The 18,487-nt window shown below is 39.2% G+C and overlaps 3 protein-coding genes across 3 annotated transcripts; 1 reads left to right on the forward strand and 2 right to left on the reverse strand.

The window, feature by feature from the left end:
- Positions 1 to 286: 286 nt before the first annotated feature.
- LOC309401463 (olfactory receptor 5BS1-like) lies at positions 287 to 1,204 on the forward strand (the record flags this gene model as incomplete). Its single annotated transcript, XM_081970528.1, has 1 exon — positions 287 to 1,204. One exon carries the CDS (start codon positions 287 to 289, stop codon positions 1,202 to 1,204), a length of 918 nt encoding a protein of 305 aa, XP_081826654.1.
- A 10,791-nt stretch (positions 1,205 to 11,995) lies between these two features.
- On the reverse strand, positions 11,996 to 12,919 carry LOC309401464 (olfactory receptor 5A2-like; the record flags this gene model as incomplete). Its single annotated transcript, XM_081970529.1, has 1 exon — positions 11,996 to 12,919. One exon carries the CDS (start codon positions 12,917 to 12,919, stop codon positions 11,996 to 11,998), a length of 924 nt encoding a protein of 307 aa, XP_081826655.1.
- A 4,070-nt stretch (positions 12,920 to 16,989) lies between these two features.
- LOC309402058 (olfactory receptor 5A2-like) lies at positions 16,990 to 17,910 on the reverse strand (the record flags this gene model as incomplete). Its single annotated transcript, XM_081971566.1, has 1 exon — positions 16,990 to 17,910. One exon carries the CDS (start codon positions 17,908 to 17,910, stop codon positions 16,990 to 16,992), a length of 921 nt encoding a protein of 306 aa, XP_081827692.1.
- Positions 17,911 to 18,487: the final 577 nt, after the last annotated feature.

The following is an 18,487-nucleotide window of genomic DNA, read 5'->3' on the forward strand; positions in this document are numbered from 1 at the left end:
CATGAGACAAAATTATCTGTGATTTGGGGGCTTTTTTCTTTGTAAAAGGAGCCAAACTGTTCATCTGTAAATGTAAGTGAATGTAATTGTGAGATGCAAGTGATTTGTCATTACTTGCTTTTTAGGTCTGAGAGCCTGGCCCAATGCCACCCAGCTGTCTTTGTGCAAAAGACTAGAATTCCTGCCCCCCACCCAGTTTCTAGATGGTGCCTTTAACCAGTATACCACACTGGTTAGATACATTTACTTGTATGTTTATTCTTATTTTACAGATGAATAAGCAGAAATGGGGAACCAAACTGACTTTATTTTGCTTGGACTTTCCAGTGATCCTCAACTACAGATTTTCTTTTTCTTGATCTTTTCAATCATTTTTCTCATCACAATGTCAGGAAACCTCACAATCATTCTGATAATCAAAATAGATCCTTCTCTCTGTGTACCCATGTACTATTTTTTATCTCATTTGTCCTTTGTTGATATGTGTTACTCAACTAATATTGTTCCTAAAATGTTAATGAATTTTCTTATGAAGCAAAAGACTATTTCCTTCACTTTCTGCATTTTACAAATGTTTTGCACCCTTCTATTAGGTGTTACAGAGATTTTCCTACTGTCAGCAATGGCATATGATAGATATGCTGCAGTGTGTCACCCACTTCATTACATAATGATCATGAATAAAACAATATGCACTTACTTAGTTTTAGGAGCATGGCTAATAGGCTTGCTATCTGCAACAATAAACACAGTGCCTATTTTGAAGTTACACTTCCGTGGACGCCGTGAAATTAATCACTTCAGCTGTGAGCTTCCTCCATTATTGAAAGCATCCTGTTCTGATATTTTTCTAAGTAATGTGATCCTTTTGTCTTTTGCTGCAATCTGTGGACTTGGTTCCTTCTTACCAACATTGGTCTCTTATGTTCATATAATCTCCACCATCATGAAGATCCATTCTGCAGAAGGCAGAAGTAAAGCTTTCTCGACATGCAGTTCTCATCTCATTGTGGTAGGCTTACAATATGTGACAGGAATGTCCCAGTACATGAAACCCAGTAATGTTTCCTCTTCTACACTGGATGAGATTATCTCTGTTCAATATAACATTTTGACCCCAATGCTCAATCCAATTATCTATAGTCTAAAAAATAAGGAAGTGAAGAGAGCACTTAAAGGACTGATCAATCCAATAAATATTTGATCTAACTTATGCTCATTAGTTACATATGGATACTTTAAAGATAAGTCTCTGTTTACCTGTGTGTTATTTTTGTGTTTCTATATGTAAAGAGGTGGAAAGGGTGTAAGAAAAGAATATATGGTTTTACAGTTTATAAACCACATTAACATTTGAAAAGTTTCGATTTATATCCAGGAGACATAAGTGTACAATACAGATGGTTATAATTTATAAGTTTTTTAGAACTTCCTATGTCCATTTTATTTAGCCTACTTGATTCTTTTGCAAACTTGTTCTCCAAACTGAACTTAAGTCGATAAAGTCTAGGGGATTTCAAAGCCATGGTTTAATGCTAATGAATGCAAAAATACATGCCCCAATATAATGTTGCAGAATTGATCAGACTGGAACCATGGTTTAATGTTGTTTCACAGTTATAATTATCCTTGTTCGTAAAATTTTACTTGTTTGGTATTTCAATTTGAAGTACTTATATTTTGTCAATATTTCTTTTTTTACAATATTGTTTTTGATGACAACATTAATACATTCATCAGCATGGATTTATACATATTCCTCCTTTTGACCAACAATTTTTCTGAACATAAGTATCATTTATTAGCTGGTATTTAAATAGGAGACCAAAAATGTCCATGGCTGGGAAGATGTGGGGAGGAGAAAAGAGAGATTCTGAAATCTAGGAAAATGTTGCTATGTTATGATGTCTTTGTTAGGAAAAGTAGAAGTGCTTGTTGACTAAATTAGTGGCAAATATAGAACTGTTCAGAAGGAAGGAAGTGTTGTGACACTTAAAATAATGGATAGCATAACAGTTGATAAACTCAGGTTTCATCTTTCAAGCATTTACATAATGACTGTTGTTAGAAAAAGTTTATTCCATAGCCAATACAGAAAGTTTATTTCAAGTATGCCATGACTTTTCTTTGGGTGAGGTATACTACAAACATGCAATAAACTACTCCTCCTCCTCCTCCTCCTCCTCCTCCTCCTCCTCCTCCTCCTCCTCCTCCTCCTCCTCCTCCTCCTCCTCCTCCTCCTCCTCCGTAGTCTCCATCACTGGAGGTTTTTAAGAAAAGATTAGACAATCATTTGCCTGAAATAGTATAGGGTCTCCATCTATAGCAGGTAGTTGTACTAAAAGACCTCCAAGACACCTTCCAATTCTCTTGTTCTGTTAATTTTATTTCATTTCTTGCTCTTCATTTTGTTTCTGTTTGTGTTTGCCCATTTTTTCAAGTTCTTTAATGGGTAGTGCTTATTTCTTTCCCTAATTATGGTTTTAGGTTAAAAGATACATTAGGAAAGGTTTATTTTGAGATCTCAATGTTTTTGAACTTAATGTGAAATGGAATGCCACATTTTATTTCAAATTGGTTATAAAACCTCAGAAAAATAAAATATTTTATCCCATGTCATTCATTCTCTAATAGTTTATAACAAAATATGGTTATTGCTTGACATTTGCAAGACTTTAAATGGCTCACAGAATTTACAGTGTAAAACTGTAGATTTTAGACAATGAAATAAAATGCAAAAAATCCAAAATCATATTCACAATTTAAGTATTCAAAATCATTATTACAATTTAACATTTTGTATGACACTAAAGTTCTTAATGTTTTCACCTGCTTTAAGAAGGTCATGATTGGGAGCCATCCTTACTTTGTGGGTTAACTATTTCCAAATAGGGGAGGTGCTACATGGAACACCCACTGTCAGGGACCCTCCCTCTATGTACTCCCTAATTGTTCAAATAGATTGTACTTGAACAATTGGCAAAAAAAAAAAAGATTTCTAAGATATTTAGGCTCTGGGCTATAAAGGACTTTATAAGTAAAAACCAGTACATTTAATTGCACATGAGATCTTACTAGTGGTTCTTTTTATAGATAAACAGTATCACATGACCATGTATATGTGTGCTGCTGGTCTCATGGTATCAGACCACGTATCAAATGCATTGTGGGGCTTGAAATATGTTTCTGAAAATGTTGAATTGCACACACCTTCAAAAAGAGTAAAGGGTCTGTATGGCTCCAACAACCCTCTAATTTAGAATACAAATGAAAGAAATGTAGTGGTTCTTTTGAAAATTGAGGGATCTATATCTATCCCTATGCCTATACCTATACCTATACCTATACCAGTGACGTGCAGTCAGGTGAGGCAGGTGAGGCACAGCCTCACCACTCTCATCATGAAAAAAAAAGTAAAAGGAAAAAGCTGAGCTAGTTGCTGCCTCACCGTGGATGACTCTGCTTAACCTCACTGGTGCTCTCCCTCCCCAAGTGTAGTGACTTCCTCCCCAGGCCTCCATTCATTTCTCTCTCTCACACACACAGCTGGATAAAACTATATAAAAATCTAGCCCAGCTTCACTGATTACAAGTTTGAAAAGGCAACGTGGCTCCACCTGCAATCAACTCTGCTTAACCTCACTGGTGCTCTCCCTCCCCAAGTGTAGTGACTTCCTCCCCAGGCCCCCATTCATTTCTCTCTCACACACAAACAGCTGGATAAAACTATATAAAAATCTAGCCCAGCTTCACTGATTACAAGTTTGAAAAGGCAACGTGGCTCCACCTGCAATCAACTCTGCTTAACCTCACTGGTGCTCTCCCTCCCCAAGTGTAGTGACTTCCTCCCCAGGCCCCCATTCATTTCTCTCTCACACACAAACAGCTGGATAAAACTATATAAAAATCTAGCCCAGCTTCACTGATTACAAGTTTGAAAAGGCAACGTGGCTCCACCTGCAATCAAACTACACTTGGGGAGGGAGAGCACAAGCGAGCACTGAGGAGACCACAGGAGGAGGCAGGAAGCCAGGCAAAGAGCCATGCTGTAGTACACACACTTCCCCCCCAGCCTCTTTCTTTTGGAAGGTTCGGCTCGGCTCCCCTCCAGCTTCTCTGCCTCTCCTCTCACCCCAGCCTGCCAGCAGGAGGTGGTGGGTGGGCTTTATTGTGTTCCAGGCATTTCCCACCCAGACAGCAGGCTGCATTTGCAATGGTGGAGGTGTTTGGGAAAGGCAGCAGGGGAATGGGGGGGGGGATGGCAGAGGAGCTGCTTTCAAGCCACTGGAAAAGATATCCAATCCAACTTTTGTGTGTGTGGGGGTTTGTTTGAGAGTGAGTGAGAGAGGGAAGGGGTAGGAGAGATAGTCCAATCCAACTTCTCTCTCTCTCTGTGTGTGTGTGTGTGTGTGTGTGTGTGTGTGTGTTTGAGAGAGGGGGAGGAAGGGAGAGAGGGAGGAAGGAGGGGAAGGAGAAGAAAAAGAAAAAGAAAGAAGGAGCAAAGGAGAAAAACAAATGCTGTCGCTTTAAATTGGAACTGAGCATGCCTGGCTGTGGAATTCTGGGAGTTGAAGTCCACAAGTCTAAAAATATTTGAAACCCAGCACTGTGTCAGTGCCTCACCAGTCATAAACCTCACCGCACGTCACTGACCTATACCTATACCTACATCTACATCTACATCTACATGTATATCTATATCTATATAGCTCAAACTTTAGAACCATCTAGTCTTTACCAGATTAAATATATGTTGAAGAGCAAACATGATCAAAAGTCTTCAGCATGGTCATAAAATGGGCACAGGGTGATCTTTAAGAATCATTTCTCAAATTATCGATGTACAGACTTAATGAAGGCCATGCATACAGCAGTAGAAAGAGATCTTATCTTGTACACATATATAAACACATGCAGGAGTAGGGAGAGAATGAGAGACATTCATTTTAAACCTCCTCTCATGAAGAATGAGTTTAATGAATTATATCCAAACACACCATAGATTAGAATTAGAGTTTGTAATCTATTTTTTTTTAAAAAAGAAATGTACTGCTCTAAATGTGAATTAAATTTAGATTCAATTCAAAATACTGGGTTAATGATAAGCAAAAATAAATTCAATCATTTAATTTTTCTTACATATTCTTCCAAGTGTTCTCTTCACATCTTTATTTTTCAAACTATAGATAATTGGGTTCAGCATTGGGATCAAAATATTATATTGAATAGAGAATATCTCATCCAATGTAATGGAAGACACACTGCTGTATTTCATGTACTGGAACAGTTCTATCATATATAACAAACCCACAACAATGAGGTGGGAGCTACAGGTAGAGAAAGAAAATTAAACCAGAAAAAATAATTGGAACTGAAATATATTGAAAGAATCAACAAGATTTTACATTTAGTGTTTAGTATTTCTTGAAAAATAAATAATAAAATACAGCATATTAAATTATTTCAACATTGTAAGAATTTAAATCCTAAACTAAAAGCTCCACAATTTGTTTTTGTTTTTCAAAATACAAAGAAAATAAAGAAACAAAGCATTAAAGCATTATAGGTAAATTTCCTTTTCTCATATTCTAATTAATTTACAATATTAATAAATATTTACTTTTTTATGTGCTTTGGAATTCAATTTTTAGTCAGCTGTTTTTTTCTCTGCTTTAAAAGCAGATACTTTTGCTGTCCTTGGCTTGCTGTTGCATAATATGTAGTATATTGGAGGAGGAGCTTCCGGCAATGGCGGTCGCCTCTTGAGCTCCTAAGAACGCCATGGAGCTCCCGACTGGGTAAGGGACTGCTGCCGGCCCTCATGTCATCGGAGGGCCGAGGGTTGGACAGCTCGACCACCCTGGCTTGTTTTGGGCTCGTTTTGGCCCGCCAGGGTGGTCGGGGGAGATTGGAGGAAGAGGAGGAACGGAAGGCTGTAAACGGCCGTGGAAACAGCTGGGAAGCTATGGCGGCAGCGCAGCGCGGCGTGAGGATTGCGCTGGAGGTGAGAAAAGGCACCGGGGAGAAGAACGAGGCGCCGGGGAGGAGAATAAGGCCGGGAGGCAATTGGGAGGCAATTGGGAGAGGCAGTTGGAGACGGCTGCGGCAGCAGGACGAGTGGAAAGAGTGGCGCCGCGGCCAGGGACTCCTTTCTGGTATCCTGCTGTATCCTGGCTGCTCCCATGCCCCCCCCGGGCCTTGCCGGCGCCAGCAGAGGACGTTAAGTTTACGATCTTGGAGGATTGTGGAGAATTCTATCCTAATCCTAATGCAGCATCTCATGATCCGTGGAGAACTTTGGAGCGCCGTGTGGGGGGCCAAGGTGGAGTGTGCCCACCTGGGCGTTTGGATGGAAACCAGGAGTGAGGGCGAAGGTTGGGGGTGGCCTGGAACACCGGAGGCCACTGGAGGCCCTGTTTCAAGGCCATGGATAGGCCTGAACAGTTACCTAGGCCAAGAACAACCGGGCCTAGAACGCCCCCCCATCTGGAACCACCTTGGACTGTCCCCCACCTTTCTGTCATCTTTGCCATCCCTCACCACCTGAGGATATTCGATCACTTCCCGCCCCCCCCCCTCATGCAAGTACTAATCTGGATATTGGACATTGAAGCCTCCTACTTCCTATTGAGACTCTACCCCGTTCACCAACTTTTTATCATCAGCACCCTTACCCCACTGGGTTTGTAACAATTTATTCGAGGTCAGACCTGCTCCGCCTGCGGGAGGCCCCTCTCTCGCAGGCATGGCCCTTGGCTCTTTCAAGGGCCCGCCTTGATGACGGGTTCGTGGACCCCGAGAGGTGCAGGAACCGGAAGCTAAGGGGATTTTTAATAAAATGTTTTTTATCTTTTTTAGGGGGTCCCAGGGTGGGGGGGAAGGCTAATCAGACCGGGAGGAGGGCCAGAGCCAGGCAGACAGGTGAGTCTAGGAAGGACGGGGATGCGGTGGAGGGGGGGAATATAAAGGTCACTAAAGCAGAGGGTTGCCCTATTACAACGGTCGCGGGGAGGAGGGGATGCGAGGACAGGATAAGATCTCAAGGTCGGTTGGGAGACCGTGGCTGCTGGTTACGCCCGGTCGCTTGTACCAACCCCTGCAGTCTAGGTGGACAGGTCATACAGAGCCAGGGCCTGCGGCTGATGCTTTGTAACGCAAGGTCTGTCACCAACAAGGCCCCCCTCATTAATGAGTTGATCTCAGAGGGGGAGCTAGACCTTGCAGGGATAACGGAGACCTGGCTGGGCCACGAGGGTGGTTTACCCCTTGTGGAAATGTGCCCACCGGGTTTCCGTGCATTCCATCAGCCTCGGGCCCTGGGTAAGGGTGGAGGGGTGGCGGTGGTTATGCGGGAATGTTTAGAGCCGAGGGAGTTCACTGTCCCTCAGATACCCGGGTGTGAGTCCCTTGGTGTGAACTGGGGCCCAGGGAGGCAGTGGGGCTTGCTGATTGTATACTTGGCTCCTCGCTATGCATCAGCAGCCCTGCCCGAGCTCCTCGAGCTAATCTCTGCGACGGCAGTTGAGACTCCCAGACTCTTGGTCATGGGGGACTTCAACTTACCGTCAATGGGAGCGGCTTCCGAGGCAGCCCGGGAGTTCATGGCTTCCATGACGGCCATGGACCTGACCCAATTAGTGCAGGGCCCCACTCACGAAGGGGGCCACACACTGGACCTCATTTTTGTATCTGAACAGTGGACGAGTGATCTGGGAATAGGGGATTTAGTCATCACGCCCCTGTCATGGTCAGACCACTCATCCCTCCGGCTGGACTTCCCTGGCGCTATCCCCCACCGCGAGGAGGCGGAACCAGACCCTATAAACTGGTACCGCCCCAGGCACCTGATGGAATCTGATAGATTCCAGACGGAGCTTGGGCCAATTCCTGTAGCCTTGTCCCGCTCCCGCTCCGAGGACCTAGTGTCTGCCTGGAATAGGGCGACGACTGGGGCCTTGGACCGGGTTGCGCCTTTGCGACCTCTCCTGTGGCATCGACCCACCCGGGCTCCTTGGTTTACTGAGGAGCTTAGGGTGATGAAGCGCCACAGGAGACGTCTAGAGAGCAGGTGGAGGTCCTCACGCTCCGAATCTGACCGAACACAGGTAAGAGCCTATTTGCGGACTTACCTTGTGGCAATAAGAGCGGCCAAACGTAGACATTGTGCTGCTCTTATTGCGTCTGCGGATAACCGCCCTGCCGCCCTGTTTAGGGTGACTCGCTCCCTTCTATCGCAGAGGGTGCGGGAGACACCCTTACAGGGTAGAGCAGAGGAGTTTGGGGAATATCTTCAGGACAAAATCGATCAGATCCGGAGCGGGTGGACCTCCGTCAGTGGACCAGACGAGCCGCCAACAGCGAGTCTTGAGAGACCACTCTGGGAGGAGTTTGACTCTGTTGCCCCCGAGGATTTGGACAGGTTGCGTGGACGGCTGCGACCCACCACTTGTTTAACGGACCCGTGCCCCTCCTGGCTGGTACTGGCAGCCTGGGAGGTGACACGAGGCTGGCTCCTGGGCCTGGTGAGTGCATCACTGGGTGAGGGATACTTACCAACCGCCTTGAAAGAGGCGGTGGTGAGACCCTTGCTCAAGAGGCCTTCGCTCGACCCAATGGAGCTAGCTAACTATCGTCCAGTCTCCAACCTCCCCTTCGTGGCGAAGGTTGTTGAGAATGTGGTGGCGCAGCAGCTCCCGCGACACCTAGACGAATCCGATTATCTAGACCCATGCCAGTCCGGCTTCCGACCCGGGCACAGCACCGAGACAGCCTTGGTCGCGTTGGTCGATGATCTCTGGAGGGCCAGAGATAGGGGTTGCTCCTCTATCCTGGTCCTATTAGACCTCTCGGCGGCTTTTGATACCATCGACCATGGTATCCTATTGCGCCGGTTGGAGGGGATGGGAGTCGGAGGCACCGTTTTGCGGTGGTTCGGCTCCTACCTCTCCGACCGGAAGCAATGTGTGTTGACAGGGGGACAGAGGTCGTCCCTGAGGCCACTCACTTGTGGGGTGCCACAGGGGTCGGTCCTCTCGCCTCTCCTGTTCAACGCATATGTGAAGCCGCTGGGTGAGATCATCCGTGGTTTTGCGGTTGAATACCATCTCTACGCTGATGACACTCAGCTGTATATTTCAACCCCAAACCACCCCAACGAGGCTGTCGAAGTGATGTCCCGGTGTTTGGAGGCCGTCGGGGTCTGGATGGGGGACAACAGACTCAAACTCAACCCCTCCAAGACCGAGTGGCTGTGGTTGCCGGCACCTCGGTTCAGCCAGCTGACTCCATCGCTGGCCATAGGGGGCGAACAGTTGTCCCCTGTGGAGCGGGCACGCAATTTGGGTGTCCTCCTTGATGCCCGGCTGTCAATGGAGGACCATGTGGCAGCCGTGGCAAGGGGGGCATTCCACCAGGTTCGCCTGGTGCGCCAATTGCGCCCCCTACTGGACCGGAGTGCCCTGCGCACGGTCACTCATGCGCTGGTGACGTCTCGCCTGGACTACTGCAATGCCCTCTACATGGGGCTTCCCTTGGGACGCATCCGGAGACTGCAGCTAGTTCAGAACGCAGCCGCGCGGGTTATTATGGGAAGTACCCGTTACTCCCACGTAACACCTCTCCTGCGCGAGCTGCACTGGCTACCTGTAGCCTTTCGGGTGCGTTTCAAGGTATTGATCACCATCTTTAAAGCGCTCCATGGCAGAGGACCTAGTTATCTGCAGGATCGCATCCTACCACACACGTCCCTGCGACCTATCCGCTCACACAGGGAGGGGCTCCTCCTGGTGCCGTCTGCTAGGCAATGCCAGCGGGCGACACCTAGGAGTAGATCCTTCTCTGTGATGGGCCCAACCCTCTGGAATGACCTCCCCCCAGACATTCGAACTACCACCGACCTCCGTTCCTTCCGGCAAAAGTTAAAGACTCACCTATTTCAATCAGCTGGCCTGGCACTTTCTTAGTTTTACCTCCCGGGATTTATTTATTTTAATTGGGTTTGGGGTTTTATAGGCTTTTAACGTATTATATTTATTATTCTATTACAGTCTCACAACCTCCTTCACCAGTATTAATTTAATTGTTTATGTATGTATTTTACAACGTATTTTAGTGACTGTACACCGCCCCGAGTCCTCTCCGGGAGAGGGGGCGGTCTATAAGTGTGAATAATAATAAATAAAATAAAATAAATATGGTGCTAAAAATCCTTGATGGTGCTACATGGAGTACCAAATATGGTCTAAATGTTCCTCTAAGTCTCAAGCTTATTTTAACCCTGTGGAAAATGCATTATAATCTATTTCAAACAAAATCTGATGAATTTTTGAAATTATATCCTACATTCTGTCAAAAAAGCTTAATATTGATTTTTTAAAATATTAGATACATATCTAATTATAATTTTCATCACTTTTTATTTTGTATTAATGAATTATCTGATGCCAAAAATACTTTGCTCAATTGTGTGCTCAATTATAAAGTTTGAAAGTTTCAGAAATCTTGTAGAACTTTCTTTTTTCATGAATTCAATTGAATCACCCATTTATTCCTTCCTTTCTCTCTCCTTCCCTCCCTGGTCCTCATCCACTTCCCTCCCATCTCCCTCTTTCTCTACCCATCTCCCTCTACAAAGTGAGTTTGAGCAAAATATATCATACAAATTCTTTAAGCCACTTATTTCCACTCCAGTAGGTTTTCAATAGCAGATGAATTGCATTTTATTGTAGTAAGTGATGTGGAAGCTTAGAATAAAGTTTGCTGATTTCCTGAATTTTCTTTTCAGGTTGCAACCAAATGTTGCATTTTATTTCACATTCTAAAGGTCAGCTATTCTTCTACATTTTTCATCCTATAATCATGGAATGGATAATTCAGGGAATGGATAAAGATGCTGAGCATTGCATACTTTGTAAATTTGAAAACTGAGGATAATTTATATTCAAATAATATTTCCAAACCAAAGCGACAACACAGTCTTGGAGAAATTTTAAAACACTATCCAGTCTACTTTGTGGAATTCAAAAAAGAAAAAAGAAAAGAAAGAAAATAACATATTCTGGTCTGAGTCTTACTGCTCTATACAATAAATCATCTTAAAAACTGAGGAAAATTCCATATTTTATCCTGAATTTAGGAAAAAAATGTTATATTACTAGATGTTTTGTTTTCAATTTGAACATTTGAAAGTCATGAAATGTCGTCAATGTCACTAAATATCCTTGTCACTAAATGCCACTAAATATATGCTAATGAATCAAAAGCAATGACATATTTTGGATCAAAATAAGCAGTTAATTAAGAAATAAGAGGAAGATGGCAAGGTGTGTGTGTGTGTGTGTGTGTGTGTGTGTGTTTAGAAATTGCTAATATTTATTTATTTAATAACAATATCTCTCAAAATATACCTAAAAGGGAAATGACAAAATGGATGGAATTGTCCCTAAAAGGCAGACTTATCACATCAGCACACTGAGTTTACAATTCACTAATCTTCACCAACTTAAATACATCTTGGGGAGTGGGGACTGGTTAAAAGACCCAGGCAAGTTCATAATATATTAGGAATTTGCTAAAGAATAGGTGATACATTACATGTTGACAGGCTTCCCCATTATGTACTTTATATATTTGTGGTATAAATTCCTTTTCAAATTTTTATCAAAAGATAAAAGGATGTATTGAGTGGTAGCACAATATTCTTCAAAACTTAGATGGCCATAAAAACACAGAGGCCCAATGGACCCTTAAATTCATACATACACATAGAGTCCACACATAGAGTGGGCAGTGAACATGAAAGCTTTCAAATTAAATAATAATGTTTAATGTGTAAGCCCCAAACTCACTAAGTAGAATAACAATGCTTAGCTTTCTCATGAGTAACTCAAATCCATTTTGAAACGATGACCTTATGCAATATGATTTACAGCAATTCTAACATGAACTCAATAAAAAAAAATCTACAAAATAAAACAACACTGGCATAAAAACAATTCTAGCATTTTTTTGTAAATATTCTTCTAAGTGCCTTCTTCACTTCCTCATTTTTCAGACTATAGATAATTGGGTTCAGCATGGGAGTCAAAATGCTGTACTGAATAGAGAAAAGCTTGTCTAGTATAATTGAAGAAACACTGCGAGGTTTCATGTACTGAGACATTCCTGTCATGTATAGCAAACCCACCACAATGAGATGAGAGCTGCAGGTGGAGAAAGTTTTTTTCCTGCCTTCTGAAGTATGGATCTTCATGATACTGGTGATGATGTGGATATAGGAGACTAAAGTTGGTAAGAAGGAGCCAAGTCCAAAAATCAATACAGAAAACAAAAGAATACAATTATTAAGAAAAGTGTCAGAACAAGATGCTTTCAAAAATGGTGGAAGTTCACAACTGAAGTGCTCAATTTCAGGAAGGCCACAAAACTGAATGGCAAATATGGGAACTGTGTTTATGGTTGCAAATAACAAGCCCATTAGCCATGCTCCTATAACCACAGATGTGCACAATGCTTTATTCATGATCATTATGTAATGAAGCGGGTGACAAACAGCACTGTATCTATCATATGCCATTGCTGAAAGTATAAAAACTTCTGTAACACTTAATAGAAGACTGAAAAACATTTGTGTAACACAGCTAGTGAAGCAAATTTTCTTATTTTTCATAAGAAAGTTCATTAACATGTTAGGGACAGTATCTGCAGAGTAACAGATATCAACAAAAGACAAATGAGACAGGAAATAATACATGGGTGCAGAGAGGGATGGATCCATTCTTATTATCAAAATTATTGTGATATTTCCTGACAGTGTAAGTAGAAAAATGATTGAAAAGATAAAGAAAAGGAAAATCTGTAGTTGAGGATCACTGGAAAGTCCAAGTAAAAGGAAGACCAATGAATCAGTTTGGTTCTCCATTTTTATTCATCTGTAAAATTAAAATAAATATGTAAGTAGAGATATAGGACAAAGTACAATCAGTTTATATGATATTAAATTGTTTTGCTTTCAATTTTCTCTCACATTCTCTCAAGTTCATTGTTAGTGATCTATATGTCCTAGAAATTACTGCATATTTTGAAAAAAAGAAATCTACAAAAATGTAAATCTAATGAGCCAATATGAAAAAAGTTATGTGAAAATAGAACATTTTTTAAAAAATGAATCCATTTAAAAGGCAGATATTTTCTGAAGTATTAGCATTTTCCTGTTAGTTGGTTATAACAAAAAACAAAGTGAAAATGTAGTTAGATTTAGAATTCTGACTATTCAAGTAATCTACACATCATCATGAATATTTTTCAATGTGAAAGAATTTACTTGAATATATTTGCAAGAAATGAACAGATGGATTATACTTACTTTATTTTAGCTTTCAAAATAAACATGAAGTATGCACTGAACAATGACACCCCCCCACTCCAAGTCCATTTATTCACACAAATCAATTGTTGTGGTTTTTCCAAAGCAACGTGTTGGCAGAATTTACTCTTGAGGTAGTATTATTCATTCTATATACAATGTAAATTCTGCAATTTAAAACAAGTATCCCATAAGGGGGGGGGGGGATATTCCCACATGAAAACTCCTTTGTAATGATTATCAGTGGCGTATAGTTATTTCTCAAATGTTTTTTTGTATGAGGAGGAGCTCATTAATTCTTCATATTTAAAAGAAGGGATGAGGAACAAAGAAAAACCTGATAAAAATGATTTTTTTTTCATTAAAAAGAAAAGAATTCAAAAGAAAAGAACCCCCACCCCTAGAAAGGTGATATAACAGAGAAAGTACACCTCACCATATTCATAGTCTACAACATTATTTGAAACTAATTTCAGAGGAAAGAGGACATTGATGAAGAACCATTGCCATTCACTGGGTTTGTTCAGAAATACACCATGATGGATGATATTGAAACTCACTGAGATGTCAAGGAAAACAAGGATGGATATACTATTTCAATCAAAGTAATCCATATGTCTCAGTGCTATATCCTAACCTGAAACTGATTGCAGTTGGCATTAACCATCTGCTTCCTCCAGAAACCTTGAAGGCTACAGACCTAATGCTCTCTCTACCAGAGAACAATAGGAGAACATTGGTAAATGTGCCTACAAAAAATAGAGCACTCTTATTGAAAACATACACTTGAAATAAGAAATTTAACTTCCTAAAAGATAGGGCATATAAAATATTTTTTTTAAACTTAGTACAAATGAATTCTTCCAAATGATAAAAAATACTAGAATTTGGTTGCTTTATTCAATATTAAAGAAATATGGGTTTTAAATCCATTGCAAGTTGTTTCAGAATAGAATGGACAACAAATCAACTCAAGAATGCAAAAGCAAGCAAAAATTGACAGCCTTTACCATATAGTTTTGGAAAATCTAAACAAAGTAAAATGTACTTCAAAACCAATCTTAAGCATCCAAAATTAAAATCTGATGGTAAAAAAACGATGCTCTAGGACAAAGAATATATGAAGACAAAGAAAATATAGGCATGCATATTTGAATATATAGTATATATATATGTGTATGTATATATATATATATATATATATATATATATATATATATATATATGTGTGTGTGTGTGTGTGTGTGTGTGTGTGTGTGTGTGTGTGTGTTGTATTTGTACTGATAAATAAATAAAGGGAGACTAGTATAGATCTATTTCGACCTAATTAGCTCTCATCAGCTAGCCATACCCTTACTGGGATTTGAACCAAACTATTGCATCACCAAAACCTGAACCATATATATATATATATATATATATATATATATATATATATATATATATATATATATATATATATATATATATATATATATATATATATATATATATATATATATATATATATATATATATATATATTTGTTTTCGTAGATTTTCACGGGTGTAGGTATGCTGGTTTTGTTGTATTCGGGTCTTTTCCCATGTAAGGTTGAGATTGTCTTTGCAACGTTTCGGCAGCATCACACCTGCCATCTTCAAGCTGTGGGCTTAAAAATTTTAAGCCCACAGCTTGAAGATGGCAGGTGTGATCCTGCCGAAACGTTGCAAAGACAATCTCAACCTTACACGGGAAAAGACCCGAATACAACAAAACCAGCATATATATATATGGTTCAGGTTTTGGTGATGCAATAGTCAGAGGAGATAATTCAGACAATTAGTCAAGAAATGTTGTGAACATGATAATGAAAATGTCCAGCTTTTGGCAGAAATATAACAAGATTTGATCATAGGGAGAACATTGTTATAGAATAGAAACACCAACCCCAGAAACTATTGCACATTGTTAGAGACAAAATCAATAATGTAAGCCAGATACAAAAAATAAATAAATCCATGAATATATTTTTATATGTGAACATTTTGTGGGACATTGTCTGTATATAATATAGCTGGAGTGAATATAACTGGAGTAAGATTATACATCTTTGGACTGTTTACAAAAAATAAATGTATACACAATAATTTGAGAGGCTAGGGATATGATAATGCTACAGAGACAATTTGGTGCAGTGGTGGGTTATCAGGATAGAAAATGGGAGACTGTGAATCAGTTTTTCCTGAAGCCAGCTATGGGACATTGGGCAAGTTACTCTTTCTCTCTCAGCTCAACCCACTTAGATTTTTGTTATTGAAGGCAAAATAGGAGGTGAGGACATTAGACATGTTTGATGTCTTGAACTGATCAAAATTAAAGATCTGATTTAAAAATCTAATAAATAATAAATAAATAAATAAATAAATAAATAAATAAATAAATAAATAATAAATAAATAAATAAATAAATAGGAAAAAATATAGAACAAACTCCTCATTTTGTGCATTCTTTAAATTTGGTAGTAAATGATGCAGAAAAATAACTTTAGGCACCATAAAAAAAATTTATGTTATACAAAAATCGTAAAACTATTTTTAGGCTGAATGAAACAGTAGAGAGCATTGAAACATATTTATCAAAAATATGTTTCAAACTATGAAACATACTTTTGAAGAAAAACAAAACAAGTTTAAAAAGTTCTTATTTCCAAAGAAATTGCAGGATGTTTTCTCATTGACATCAAATCCTCTCAATAGAAAGCAGCAGAAAAAGCAGGAAGAAGACTTATTTTGATTACGAATCTCACTTATGATCTAAAAATAATTTTCAATCTAACTTTGTCTATATTAGATACAACAGCACTACCCTTAATATAAAGATGTATGATGTTATAGTGATGGTATAGCCTTTTTAGTATCCTAGATCACATGGAACCTGTAGAATCAAAATGAATATTATTACTGCAGCTATGTAAACATTTACAATTGAAATTGTCAGGAACTTCACAAGGAATATGATGTTGATGGTATACAACATGCATGAGGAATTCTAAGCTTTAAGTTGTTTTCTAAAAGCTGACATAACTTCTGTTCAAGCAGTGCAATATTTTCAAAGCAATAAATACATCAGATACATTTCTGAATACTTCTACAGCTCTCATACTATATTGAATTTTATCAATTCTCAGTCAATGGGGGGAACATAACTTCTCAATATCAAAGTTTAATTTAAAATCATTCGTCTATATTTTCAAAAGACAGATTGTTCAGTCACCTGTTCTATAATAAATGTGTAAGTACTGTAGGTTTTGAAACTGTAATAATGAATTTTGTTTCCATGGGAGTATCTGTTTAAATCCAAATTATATCCTACTGATTTTGAATTATTAATATTGTGATAAAAAATTCAAAGTTGCTATTCTTTTAGTAATTTGTATTGCATAAAATATACAAGTTACATAAAATACAATATACTAACAAGCAGAATTTAGGAAATGACAATATTTTTTCAGTATGATAGAGTCTCCATGAAAGAGAAAAAACTTCAGATCATAGAATGGCGCAGAGGAAGAGCCAAATAATTTATCTTTGTTCTATCTGAACAAAGATAAATTCATTTTTGTAGTCCTGCACTTGTCTAGTATTTACTTTTTTGTAATTATTCTTCTAAGTGCCTTCTTCACTTCCTCATTTTTTAGACTATAGATAATTGGATTCAGCATGGGGGTCAAAATGCTATACTGAATCGAAAAAAGCTTATCTAGTGTAATTGAAGAAACACTGCTAGGTTTCATGTACTGAGACATTCCTGTCATGTATAGCAAACCCAACACAGTTAGATGAGAGCTGCAGGTGGAAAAAGTTTTTCTTCTGCCCTCTGCAGAATGTATCTTCATGATACTGGTGATGATGTGGATATAGGAGACCAAAGTTGGTAAGAAGGAACCAAGTCCAAAAATCAACACAGAAAAAAAAAGAATCCAATCATTAAGAAAAGTATCAGAACAAGATGCTTTCAATAGCGATGGAAGTTCACATCTGAAGTGATTAATTTCTTGAAAGCCACAAAACTGTAAGTCAAATATGGGTACTGTGTTTATGATTGCAGACAATAAGCCCATTAGCCATGCTCCTATAACCAGGTGAGTATATATTGCTTTATTCATGATCATTATGTAATGAAGCGGGTGACAAACAGCAGTGTATCTGTCATATGCCATTGCTGAAAGTAGAAAAACTTCTGTAACACTCAACAGAAAACTGAAAAACATTTGCATAACACAACCAGTAAAGGAAATTGTCTTTTGCTTCATAAGAAAATGTATTAACATCTTAGGAACTATATCTGCAGAGTAACAGATATCAACAAATGACAAATGAGAGAGGAAATAATACATGGGTGCAGAGAGAGAAGGATCCATTCTTATGATCAAAATTATTGTGATGTTGCCTAACAGTGTTATTAGAAAAATGATTGAAAAGATAAGGAAAAAGAAAATCTGTAGTTGAGGATCACTGGAAAGTCCAAGAAAAAGGAATACAAATGAATCAGTTTGGTTCTCCATTTTTGTTTACTCATCTATAATACAAAAAAGAAATATGTAAACATAGATATAAGGCAATGTACAACTCAGTTTATATGATATTAAACTTTTCTACTTTCAACTCTTCATTGATTTGATTAAAGTTTTGCATGAAAAGTTGGCTCCCTTTTATATGTCTACATGCACGCACACACACACACATGCACACACACAAATAATTTTGATGTGTAGGCAGAAGTTTTAAGATGCAAAGTTAAAACTAATAAAATTAAACAACATTTTAAAATTAAGCTTTAAGTCAAACAAGAAAATGAAGAGTCTACCCTGGGTAGTCTATTCCTGAGGCATTTATCAAGCTGGGATTTTATTACAACTTATTGTACTTCCTAAAATTAAAAAAGGAATAAATACCCTGAGTGTTATTTTAGCTATTGTTGCTTAGAGTTATTTCCAAATGTCCAAAGTGCAGTTGGTCAGCTGAATTGGAACATTCCCTAAAACGTTCTGTACCAGACTCATCCACTGAGTCCATATAAAAGTTGGTATATAAATATAGAGCATTTTTAAAAAGTGACGTACATTGTAATTCCATTAACAT

Source organism: Natrix helvetica, assembly GCF_964273705.1.
Source record: "Natrix helvetica genome assembly, chromosome: Z".
NCBI classification, from domain to species: Eukaryota; Metazoa; Chordata; class Lepidosauria; order Squamata; family Natricidae; genus Natrix; species Natrix helvetica.